The 13,336-nt window shown below is 36.9% G+C and overlaps 1 protein-coding gene across 2 annotated transcripts in view; it reads left to right on the forward strand.

Moving 5' to 3' along the window:
• The window catches only part of FNDC3B (fibronectin type III domain containing 3B), a 362,569-nt gene that overhangs the window by 247,760 nt on the left and 101,473 nt on the right, over positions 1-13,336 (forward strand). For both annotated transcript variants that reach the window (XM_031957667.1, XM_031957668.1), the window contains exon 7: positions 9,419-9,477. In XM_031957667.1, coding sequence (XP_031813527.1) covers positions 9,419-9,477 — 59 coding nt within the window. The remainder of the gene's footprint in view (positions 1-9,418; positions 9,478-13,336) is intronic.

The raw sequence follows: 13,336 nt of genomic DNA on the forward strand, positions 1-13,336 counted from the left end.
CTGTTATGTTTTGTCTAAGTCCACGAGGTTTGATGTGATATTTTTCCCCCTTGAAATGACTGGGATTCATCTGATGACCATAGCTCTGCCATGTGTCAGACAATGGGGACACTAGTTCTCTGAAGGTGGGATTAATGTTAACTGGTCATTGGTTAGTGTGGGGCAGTTGGGAACTACACTGAGACTTCTGGGAGATTTTGTATATGTGTGTATTATACAAGGAAGGTAAGGAGTAAGGGAAAAGGAAAGAAAGAAGAGAGGGAGGAAGAAAGAGAGGAAGGAAGGGAGAAAGGAAAGAAGGACAGAAGGAAAGTAGGCTGGCTTTATTTATATATAAATGGTTATACAAAACTGTATGTGTGTATGTGTGTGTGTATCTATGTATATATAAACAGACATGTACATACACATATAGTTAGTTGAAAAAACTGGGCTCCTTTTCAAATGAGATAATAATTATAAAATTCTTCATCAACATCATTCTTCATCAACCATCAACCTTACCATTGGCTATACAACATTGGCCATGATGCCCAAGTCTTTAACATCAAGACCTCATAAGAACATTTCTAGAACCGCAATGCAGAAAGTAGAACATAATCTTTCATTACCTTTGTAAAGCTTGATATCCTATGTTTAACTGTCTGCTTTGCTGTTACCCACCCAGGGAGGGTAGTGGTTTTTGGTCAATAATCATGGAGTCGGAAGTTTCTCCCAAAATATACACGCTATATCTGGCCCACATTAGGGCTGAGGTAGCCGCTAAAACGCCCAGAAACACAGATGACAGAAGAGGGCTCGGGCACTTCTTGTCTGCCAAACAAGCGTGTTGATCTTCTATTTGACCCATTTCTGTGGGTTTACTGTCCCTGTTTAATTGGCTGTTCTTGAGGGAGAAAGAAAATACCCATGTCATCTCTTGTCTAGTTGCATATATAATGTGATCTTCCTTTGTGGAGTCAACAGAAAAATTCCTTACTGGAGAAGAGCTGATCTTTGGTCCAGATCTCCCAGGACTGCCATTTTTATTAATGTTCTAGACATGGCTCTGTTTCATGTTTTCTTTTTTAGATTTTTCCTTCCTGCTCCTTTTTTCTACAGATGAGCTATTGTAAGTGCTTACAGTACAATTCAGATGTGTTCTCATGAAAGGAGAGGATGGTTACTTTGCCATATTCTAGCCAGAGTTATAAAGGAACATGAGAAGAGAAAGTCCATCCTACTGACTTACACTCATGAGAGGGCCTTTTTATCCAGGGCTGTGTTTTACCTGCTTTTTTCCATTCTCCTTTACTTGCTTCTTTGAAGGCTGCAGAATCTTCCTAGCAACCAGATCTTCCTTTACCCATCCCAGAGGTCCTCTCCATTCTCTATGTGATCACTCCAAAACTTTCATTTTACAATATCTTTCGTTTAGCTTTATGGAACACAATTTAGTTTGAAATATTGAGTCTTTTATCACTCCATTTTCAAGCAGATTTTTTAAAGCTTCCTTTCAAAAATGGACATCCTCTTCTTGCCCCTCACCTCCTATTGGTTGGGTGGGTGGGGTTTGAAGAAAAAAAATGTATATTTTAAGAAATATACATATCAAACAAAACAAATTCCTGTATTGGTCACTTTTTTTGTCTCAGTTCACACCTTGCATCCTTTATCTCTGCCTCAATAGAGATTTTCCTCACCAAATTTCCATGTGTTGAAAAAAAAAAACTTACTTTAAAGTTTAAAAAAAGTTAGACATTGTTGTACTAAAATGTGGCCTTCAGATTGCAAGCAATAGGCTAAAATGTCCAAAGTGTAATAGGACTGTTTTCATTGGGGACATTTCCACTGTCAAACTTTCTTTGGTCCCATTTCTTTGGGCTCTGACATTAAATGCCTTAATTTATGGAAGGGTCACTCACCAGTCGCTATTGGCACTAGTTATTTAGTAGACATTATTAGTGGGTAATCAATCATACATTCTTGTGAGATATTTGATTCATTTATCTACCTGGTGCTTTTCTGGGCCTCAGTTTCCCCATTTGTAAAATGAAGGAGTTGGACTAAAGAATTCCTCAAGTCTATGATCCTTTTTAAAATCCTGGAACCCTCTGACCTCTAAGCTATCTTCCATTCTGTGATTTTTTTTTTGCCATTTTTAAAGACTCTTCTCACACCAGCTACTGGTTTTTGCCAGTTTGTGGGAATGTACTTTGTGTAACTGTATATATTATCTCTCTAATGGAACGTATTAGAATGTCATCCCCTTGACAACAAGGACAGTTTGATTTTGCTGTCTGCATGTTCGGCATTTGAGCACATGGAGCTTGGCACTCTGTGGATATCTAATGAATGCATATTGATCGATTGAATAGTTTTCTTGTGGTACCTTTTGTGCAGCACAGCATCATGGCTAGCACATTGACCAGGAAGACCCGGGATCATATCCACGCTGTGACATATAAGTATCTATATAACTTGGGGCCAATCACTTAAACCATTCTGGGGACTGAACAACTTCCTAGACCTTACAGGTGTCAAATTATAATCATAGAGGGAAATTTCTACTTACAGCTTCCTATACCAGTGAAATCACAGCTCCAGCCTTTCCATAGTCCTCACTTTTAGTATCTCTATAATGTTTTCTTTTATGACATTAAGTATACAACCTCTGTTTATAAACGTGTTTGCCTTTTTTTGAGCCACTCATTTTTTTTGAATTTCCTAGCATATTGTAGTATTTTGTTTTTTTTATTGATCTTACTTAAGAATATTTTTCACTTCCTCTTGTCTCATTTTTGCCTGCTACAGTATCTTGCAAAGTACCGAGTTCCCAGCTCAATGTATGGCTTCAGATAATGACTTTTTGGAAGCACAGCTAACCCATTTCCTCCCTGGCAAACCGTAACAAAGCATGCGATGTTATGACTAGCCTTTCTGCAAATGTAAAAGCTGTGCTTGAGAAGGAGATAGGAGGTTCATCAGAGAAGCCAGGCTGATGTCATCCCCTCGGAACAAAGGGCCCTTCCAAACAGTAGATATGAATTCTGGGCAGCCACCAAGGATCAAGCAAGGTGGATAACGAAAAAAGGTGGAACAATCTACAGAGTAGTGAGCTGGCTTTGCAGGGGTGAGGATGGGGGAGTGACTTTCATGAGCTCACGGCTTTTCATCATTTGAAACCATCTGGGAGAAGGCTCTCCCAGGGATTTGTCTCATGCAATGCTTTTGTCTTTTTCTTTTTTGGAGGGATTGCTGGTAAGGGGTTGGAGAGAAAAGCGTGTCCTAGTGAAAGGAATACTACTTATGGAATGAGAGGAGGCAGGTTCAAATCTACTCTGAATCTTATTAGTCTGTGATATCAGATAGAGCTGCTATAAATGACTTTGATCTCTTTGGGATACAGATCTAGTAGTGATATTGGGGAGGGGAGGATGGTCAAAGAATATACACAGGGGCTTCTTGGGTTGTCCCGGGAGAACCCCTGTTCTTCTCTGTCTTATTTTCACTGATCTATGTGCACCCTGAGGAGCAATTTTGTTTTCTTTGGGGAAAAAATCTGGAGAGCTTTGATTATTTTCCCCTCTTCCCAGAGTCCTCCTCTTACTTCTTACTTGACATGGGCTAATTCACAGTCCAATGAGTTGTACCATTGGGAAGATTTAATGAACAGTGATCCGACTCCTTTATGATTTTTTGGAAAACAATATGCTTCATCCACTTGGTTTTTCATATGTGAATGGTCAGGCAGCTCTTTTTGTGGTAGCAAAGAATTGGAAACTGAGAGAATGCTCATCAATTGGAGAATGGCTGAGCATTCTGTATCATGATTGCATTATTGTGTTGTGGGGAATAACAAGAAAAGTGGTTTCAGAGGGAAAAAAATAATAGACCTAGCAATGAATTGATGCAAATAAATGAGAACTGGGAGGTCATCATGCACAGTAAAAACAGTGTTGTAATAATGATCCCCTATGAAAGACTTGGATACTCAGATCAGTATAGTGATCCAAGATAATTCCAGAGGACTCATGATGAAAAAATGCTGTCTACTTTCAGAGAGATTAGTGATAATTAGTGAAAATTGAAATACATTTTTCTTGCTTTATTCTTTTTTTCTTTTGTTTTTAAAAATACGGTTAATATGGAAATGCTTTACATAATTTCACTCATATTTTTTTTTTATTTTATTTGCTCTCTCAATGGATGGGAGGAAGAAAACTTAAATTTAACTTAACTTAAATTTAAAGTAACAAGTTTAAAGTAACTTAAATTTAAAAACCAAAGAATGTTAAAAACAATAATAAAATTAAGAAAAGAATTGAACACATGGTAGGTACTGCCCATCAGTAGGTGCTGCCTCCAGAAATGGTGGCACATGAATACAGAGGGAAACATTTCTATACTGTAAGAAGAAGCCATACAAAAAATTTAGAGAAGTAATAAAAGACTCATGTGAACTGATAAAGTGATACAAACAGAACTAAGAAGTCAATATAACATACATCACAATTGCAACAACTTAAATGGAAAGATCATTAAAATGAAACTCAACTCATGACCAATCATGGCCCCAGAGAAAGGTTGTGGAAATGTTGTTATTTCTCCTACCTTCAGAAGTAAAGAAGTGTGGATATGAAGCATGGTGATATTATACTGTCCCGTTCACCTGATTTGTTGATTACTTTGGCTGAACTGGGGGTTGGTATTTTCCCCCTTCAGTTTTCATTTTTTATTACATGAGGCAGCTCACTGGACAGAAAAGGGAGAGGAATTTTTTCTGAAATTAAGATGAAATAAAAAGATGTACAGAGACTGGAAAGCATCACACACAAATATAACATTAAAACAAAAGGCATCAAATTAAAAAAAAAAAAAATGTAGCCAGCTCTCAATTACCTTTCAAAATAGGAGAAAAGAGAAATCATGCAAAGTACCTCTATATCAAAGTAAGGAATCTCTGTACCAACCCTGAGGCTGTTTGCTTTTAAAATGTTTAATTTTCTTAGAGAATTACGTTCTATTCCTGTTCTATTTTTCTCCCCACCTCCAAACCCCCTTCTTGGGAGCCCATGTCTGCATGTTTGTGACTGGCTTTATTTCATGGAAAATTTAAGCCAAGCTTCATAACCTCCACTTGAGGTGCAGCTGGGCCATGGTGGGATTTTGTGAGCGGGATGAGTCATGTCCAGGTCATTCTCAGACACATGTCAGTGTTTTGTAAAGGAGAAATGCATGGTGAATTGAATTAACTTAGTTATTCAGATCATGTTGGGAAGACAACATATTCATATTGACGCATTAGCTTTTGAGGAACATTTTATATGCAGCTGCCACCAGATTGATTCCTTTAAAAAAAAAAAGAAAAAAGCAGCAGCTTTAATGATGCTTTTTAAAACATCACTGTCACTCTGTCATTTCCCAGTAATACTATCTCCCCCTTCCCTAATAGCATCTTCCCTTCACAGTCCAACAGAGTACATTCACACATTGAACATTGCATGTATCTCATTTGCCCCATCCCTAGTTGGCCACTTCTTCACCCAGAAGGATTTGGGGGCTGGAAGGACCTTAATACCACCCAGACTGACTGTCTCATTTTTACAATGAGGAAATTGATAAACAGAAAGAAAATATGGGATTAGGGCATATACTTAGTAAGTATCAAAGGCATGCTTTGATCTTCAGTTCCCACCTCAAACCCAATGATCTTTTCAGCGTGGAGAAGGACTTCTGTGTTCAATAATTCTTCAGCTTGATGGATTATTAGAAATCTAAGGTGTTCTACTCAGTCAGTCAGTGTCATAGCTGCTTCCAGGTTTTCTGTTGAGTTCTGTTAGCACTTCTAGCAAAGCAATCAATTGAAAGAAAAAGGGGAGCATTTACTGAGTATTTGCTATTTGCCTGGAGTTTGGATTATCAAAACAAAAGTCAAATCATACCTTCCTTTAAGTTACCTATAATCTTCCTAGAACATTTCTTCATTCTCATTGGTTCACATTAAATCTGCGCAATGGGTTTGCCCCTCTTTTATATGTCTTTCAAACTATATAGATTCCATCTTCTTAAATGTATTTAAGATCTCATATGGGGTTTCATAACTAAATGTGATAGTTGTAAATAAATGTTTGATTTGTGTACCTGGGGGTTTGGTACCTTTTAGACTATTTTTATTATTCCAAATACATGCAAAGATAGTTTCCTTGCAAAATGTTGATTTCCAAATTTTTTCTCCCTCCCTTCTTCCTTCCCACCTCCTTAAGGCAGCAAGCAAACTAATATAGGTTAAACATGTGCAATTATCCAAACATATTTCCACGTTTGTCATGCTGTGCAAGAAAAACATCAGTGTATTTTATATATATATATATATATATATATATATATATATATATATATATATATATATATATATATACATACCCTGGATCATGTATAAAATTTTTGAGGAAAAAGGAGTCATGAGTGGGAGGATATTTAAGAAGCCTTGATAAAGATGAACACTCAGAGTATATGAGTACTAGATGTCCAGTATTGCTCCTTGTCTTCCAGTGTACTGAAATGATAATGATAATAATAATACATAACATATATTAGAACTCTGAATTTGTAAAGTATGCTACAAATATTTTATTTCATCCTCACAATAAACCTGGGAGGAAAAGCTATTCTTATAATTTTAAAGATGAAGAAACTGAGACAGATAGAGATTAAAGGATTTGCCCAGTGTCACCTAAATAAGTGTCTCAGACTGGATTTAAATTTAGGTTTTCCTAAGTATTTTTGCTTTTCTATGAACTTTTTTTTTTTTATTGCAGACTTAACTCACATTAATAAATATGAGTATTTCAATATCCAGCTAAGGACTAAAAGGAGGGTTATTTATGAAACTTAACATTTACATATATTTTTTAAAGAGTATGTGAAATGTAACTGATAATGAAATCATAGAACCTGGGCATTAGAAGTGGCCTCAATAGTCAGGCTGTCAAATCCCAAAACAAAAGGAATCCCCTCTGAAACATAATCAGTAAATATCTGTTAAGTGTCTGTTATGTTTCAGGCTCTTTCCTCAGGATGGGATTTGCAAAATTATCCAAAAAAAGTGCCTTCCTTCAAAGAGTTTACAATCTAATGGAGGACTATAAGCAAACGAATATATGCAAAACAATATTTGTAGGGGCTAAGTAGAAAATAATAAATAGAAGGAAGATATAGAAGGAAGGAACTAGAACCAAGATAAGATTTTCAAGGAAGACAAATTCCTCCCCAAAAAAAAATAGCCCCTTCCACTTATGGACAGTCCTGCTTATTAGCAAGCTTTTTTTTGACATGGTGCCTACTTTGATCTCTCTTGACTGTCCTTTCATCATTTTTGCAACATGTCTCTAAGCTTTCCCCTCTTCCCCACCAATATCCTTTCAGGTTTTTAAACACTTATTGTGTCCCTTGAATTTTGCCTTCTCCTTCCTAAGCACCACCTGTTCCTCTGGAACTTTTCTCTGCCTTCATCTTTTCTACATGAGGACTAGTGGGATGATTTATCAAAAACTTTGCTACTATCTTGATGAACTACATCCACAGTGTTAACCTCTCTGCTCATTGTTTAGTAAGAAGTCCAAGAAAAATTTAAGCTGGCATAAGTCCGTTCTTTGTGTCATCCATTTCACCCAATAAACAAGCCCTAGCTATCTCTTAATGATCCCTCCTTGAGCTTTCGCAGAAATCCAAGGTCAGCTCACTAATCTATAGTATCTATAGTTGGACAACTCTTGGTTGGTCTGTTTTTTTTTTTTTTTTTTTTTAAATGAGGACATTTGTCCTTTTCCAATTACATGGTATCCTTCTAGGTTGTCACAAGTTTTCGAATATAACTGACAGCGGCTAGCTCAGCCATTACCTCAACTAGCTTTAATTTTGGGTTTTTAGGCCCAGAGGATCCAGTGCTTTTGGCTCCCAGTAGCTTGAATTCATCAGGTCTACCAGATGCTCATCTCCTATCTCCTTATTCATCTTGGGCATTCTCCATTAGCTATTTTTGTTCTGTCATTTTCATTATAAAGGTCATTAACCTTTTCTAAGAATACAGAAACAATAGCACCCTATTTGCTTGTAACTCTGAGTTTATTGGGTTTTCGTTTGTTTGCTAACCCTAAATTCTGTTTTCTTTCCTTTGCATTTCTATCACTGCCCACTAATTCACTCCTGCTTTTATGTTCACATTCTCTTGGACATAAAGCTGCTTTTTTTGTGGCACAATTTCCTTTTAAAAGGACTATCTTTCTTTTACCAAATTTTTAACTCATGCTAGTTCTGCAAAGCTCTTAGTGTGCACATCAAAATTATTCCTGGACCAACCTCCATTTGCTTCAGAGCATCCTGGGCCTTGTCTTTTACTATCATCATCGTCACTGTTAATTATTATTAATTTATGTATTTCCCTTGAAAATGGCTCTCACTCTTGCTAATTCTTCCAGGTTACTGTTGCATCTCTTGCCTAATTTTCACTGCCAGACTTTTTAAGTATGGTTTCTTGAATCCTTTTGAGCCCAGCTTCGTCCCTATCATTCTACTAGTCAACCAGTCCTCATTTATTAACCAATCAGCACTTAGTACTTGCCTGCTAGGTATACAAAGACAAAAATAAAACTGGCTTTGCTCTTCAAAGGCTTACATCCTTCTGTAATCACTTTCTTGAATGTCATCAGCTGTTTTTATGCTCTATCTCATAACCCTTTCCCAGTTTTTCATCCTTCTTGCTTTTGACCCTTCTCTTTAAAAGGACGGTCTGAAGGACAGCCTTCAGAGGGATGAAAATAGACATGGTTTTATCACTTCATTCTTTCTAAGAGAGAGTTCACTTACCCAGCATTCATTAATTGTGTACCATGTGCAGGTATTGTACTAGGCTCCAGGCATATAATAATCATTTATCTCTTTGCTTCTCCAGTACATAGTACAGTGCTTGACTCCTAATAATTAAACTGAATTTTAGAACCTCACCCCATTAGAAATGGTAGAACCATTGAGCTATAGTGGCTGCAGGTGAGTTTCTCATCATATTTCAATAAGAAGATTGGACTGAGTTGCGTCTGAAAGTTCCTTCCATCTCTTAACTTTCTCATAGGGCTGACATCTTGCTAAATAAAACCAGTGTTAAACTCAACATGTGCACCCCAGCTAGATGTTTCCAAGTTATCATGTCCCATTCCTCCACCCAGAACTCCTGTCCTTGTGCAGAGTGAGCCTTATGATAGATAAGATATGATTTTTGTGGAAATGTTGCTAAGAGTTCACTTGCTAGGGAACGCGGAGTTGTTATGTCTCCAAGTTAAGAAGCCATTGTGAAAACCTGAAGGATTTGGGAGTGGGTGCCATCTACTGGTAGTAACTTACTGTTCTTTTCTTTTCTTCTCTCTCTTTTTTTTCCCCATAGAGTATGACTCGGAAGCAAAAAGGGTTCAAGACATTCTTTCAGGAATTGAGAAACCACAGGTATGTCTTCAGGATTTCTCAGCATCAATGACAGTCGCATAAATATTTCAAGTTGTATTCTTTTCTTCCACCAGATGGTAGTTAAGAGGAAGGGCCATGAACCTTTTCAGGTTCCTCATAAAATATGAAATCGTCTTTGGTTATTAATAGAGCATGAAAAATCCTGAACAGGAGCCTACTGTGTTGCCATAGTATACCCAGACCTCTTTATTTAGACGTTCTGAGCGCAAAGGGATAGTCTTCCCGCCTTCCAACCACCTCAGGATTTCCTTTCTCAGATCCCTAGCCCAGACTGGTCATGTTTTCTTTTGCAAAATTGCTCCTTACTCATATAAATAGCAACTTAACCCAAACTGATGTTCTAATTATTTTGACTAGTTAATTTTATACTTGCATTTGGATGTTATCAGGAAGAAATTATTTCCATAATATTTGGTCCACCTGGAGTAAACAACAATCAACACAGTGGGAGAGTCTGTGGTTTAAATATTTAGGTTTGTAACCTGTGGGTGCTCTGATATCCAAGTTTAAAAAGCCAAAATGTTGACTCAGTTTTTCTCCTAGAATGGAGCATATCAGAGCTAGAGGAAATCTTTCTGGCTCAACATAAAAACAGAAGTCTCTCATTCTCTCTCTCTCTCTCTCTCTCTCTCTCTCTCTCTCTCTCTCTCTCTCTCTCTCTCTCTCTCTCTCTCCTCTGTCTCTCCTCTCTCTCTCTCTCTCTCAAAACTGACCCATTTTTCAAATCCTCTACAAGAGTTGGGACATCTCATCAAGGTGAATAGTTAGCAGATTTTGTATCCTTGGGTGTGTGCCCCAAATCTACTCTTCGAGTGATATAAATCATCCATCTATTTATTTTCAAAAATATTTGGAGCTTTATCACACAACTGTGTGTATATATAAATGCTTATATTTATAAACATTGTATGTATGTGGTTTTTTAACTGTTGAATGGGGAGGTTCCTTTCTAGATCTGTGATATAAATGTATCTATCCTTCTATCTATCTATTCATGTAGTCATCTCTCCCTTCCTCTCCGTCCACCTTTCTCTCTGTTCTACCATGTATATATTTATATATGTGTGCGTATGTGTGTAAATGTAAATATATTTGTACATAGACAAGTGTACACACACACACACACACACACACACACCTACCTTCTTCCCAACAACACACCCACACCATTTACTGGTGCCTTTTTTTTCCTTTCAGGAGAAACAATAATAAATGAAATTTTTCAACCTGGAAATACAGTGTGTCCTTAGTGTGTACAGCCCATGCCTTGAATATATCAGAAGTCATGTTTCTATCTTCTCAACTTCCCATGATACTTCTTTTTCTATTAATCTCATAGCTTTTTAAAATTCCTGTTGATATCTTTTGTAGTTATATTTCTGTGATTTCCCTATAGAGTTCTCTCTTTTTGTTTTCCTTATGACAAAGAATAAAAAACAAAGGAAAAAAATGGTTCAACAAAAGTAACCAGCTTATCCAAGTCCAACATCATATGTACTCATATGTCCCACTTCTTCATAGGAGGTTGATATATATATAGATAGATATAGATATAGATATATATGCTACTTTCCTAGCTAGGTATGAAACCTCCCCAAAGTCTTTGGTTTCAGGTTTTTCCTCTCTAAAATGCAGCCTTGGACTAGATTCTTTTCCACTTAAATGATCCAATTTAGCCCAGCTAAATTCACACCAGAGATGCTGTTCTACCAGTCAGACAAAGACATAGACAGATGTTTTCAGATTGCTATGGTATACAGGACATGGTTGTATGATTGTACCATCCCATGGGAATTGTGCAAATGTAAGTCAGTGATTTAAAATTTAAAACCATAGCTGTAGAAAAGAAATAACATTGAAAAAATAATATTAAATAGTTTAGAAAGGTACCTACCTTTTTTTTTTAAGCAGCAACAACAACAACTCCCCTTTAAATTGCTTTAATGCTATAAATGCAATAATTAATGCTATTTATTATGCACGAGTAGTAATGCTGGAAATATTCTCACTAATACTAATGAACAGTTTACTTTGGCCCTGTAAATAGACACAACCTGGACTTTGCATTCACTATTGTTCATGCTTGCTAATGAGTAACTTCATTGAGTTTCGAGCCACAATTGATTCAAAAGGCTCACCAGTGTGCAAACTGACCTAATATAGGCATCTGTCCTGTCTCAGAGATATTTCCTTTAAAAATAAACAGCTGTAAAAATGCTCAAGCCTTTGATGATTTTCAGACAATTAGAAATTGGGGAAGGAAGCTGTTAATTGTGAAATTCCTGGATTCACAACGACCTCTTTCTTGGAGAACGTTGTATTGGACAGTTTGTTTTCCCTCACTTTATTGCACTGTTGTCTTGGGGCATTTTTGAAGCTGGAGGTCAGTCCCCTTTCCACGGTACCTTGAAATGCCTTCATGGGCTTCTAAATTACCTCCTTGGGCCATCCATCCTTTCCACCCCTCCCTGAAGCCAAGCCCAAGATGAGTCAGTCTGAGTTTCTCTCTGTAGAATAATGGCAGCCCTAATTTGGAGGCTTGTTGGGAAATTGATGGATATTCTGATTCAGGCAAAAACCTCATTGCTTGACACTGATGGCCCAGGGTGAGGGGGGGGAAAGGGTCAGGGAGGAAATGAGAATAAGGAGAGGAGAAAGCCAAATGTAGAGGGAGGAAAGGCGGGCTAAAAGATGTGAGTGATTAAAAGGAAATGAAATCGTAGCACTTCCTACTACACAAACTGGCTAAAATTAGGCTAATTGTTTTCTATAGCAGTTCCTCAGGATATTGTTTTAATAAACAAATGACAATTATTTTTATGAGTATATGAATGATAAATAGATGCTTTTTAATGATCTCTAAACTCATTTTTATACTAACTTCAATTATTAACATGCCTAGTAAACCCATTTTTCATACTATAATAGGAGTTTTTGACCTGAGAGTCTGAACTTTTTTCTTTTATCATTTTGGTCATTTCATTTTTATATAATTGTTTTCCCTTGTAATCTCCTGTATTTTATTTTATACATTTAACAATATTATTCTGAGATGGTGTCTGACATTCTAGACTGCCATGGGAATCCATGTTCTATAAAAAGACTAAGTACCCCTGAGCTCTATCATGTTTCCTGGCCAATTATCATACTTTTTTGACACTCGTATTTTCCAAAATTAATGGAAGTATACTGACAATTACCTTCTCTAATGCCCCTCTAGATTAGAATTCCCCTTCCTGTTTTTTCTTATTAGTTTTATTGTCTTGAGGAAATCACTTCCCCTTGTCTCCCCACTAAGCCTTAGTTTCCTCCTCTGTAAAGTGAGGGCTGTGGACTAGGTGGCCTTTAAGGCCCCATCTGTGATTTTTGTTACTACTGGGAAACGACTTCAGGTCTCTGAACCTCAGTTCCCATCTGGATTGTTCCAGATAATGTTCTCTAGATTTTTCTACATAAAGCATCATACTGGAAGAAGATAGGAATAATTATGTCTTTACATGGCCACTACTTATATGTTTAATTTCTCTCTCTTGCCATATGACTTTTTTATAACTGTCAAAAAAAAAATAGGGAGAAGGGATATTGTACCGTACCCCTCTAGGGAAGCTGCCAGTATTTTTTCCATTGCAAATCAAACTATTTGCTACCCTGAGGCATTCTGAGCTCCCTAAAAAGCATTCTCAGAAAGTCACAAATTAGCCTTAGAGGAAGAGGGATTGTTTTTCTTCATATACCTTGCTCTGAAGAACCAGGGGAAAATACATGTCACAGGTTGAATATTTATTGCAATATAGCATGCTAATTTAGCTAACTTCTCAAAAGAAAAATGATACCCAAA

Source organism: Sarcophilus harrisii, chromosome 3 (assembly GCF_902635505.1).
Source record: "Sarcophilus harrisii chromosome 3, mSarHar1.11, whole genome shotgun sequence".
Lineage (NCBI taxonomy): Eukaryota > Metazoa > Chordata > Mammalia > Dasyuromorphia > Dasyuridae > Sarcophilus > Sarcophilus harrisii.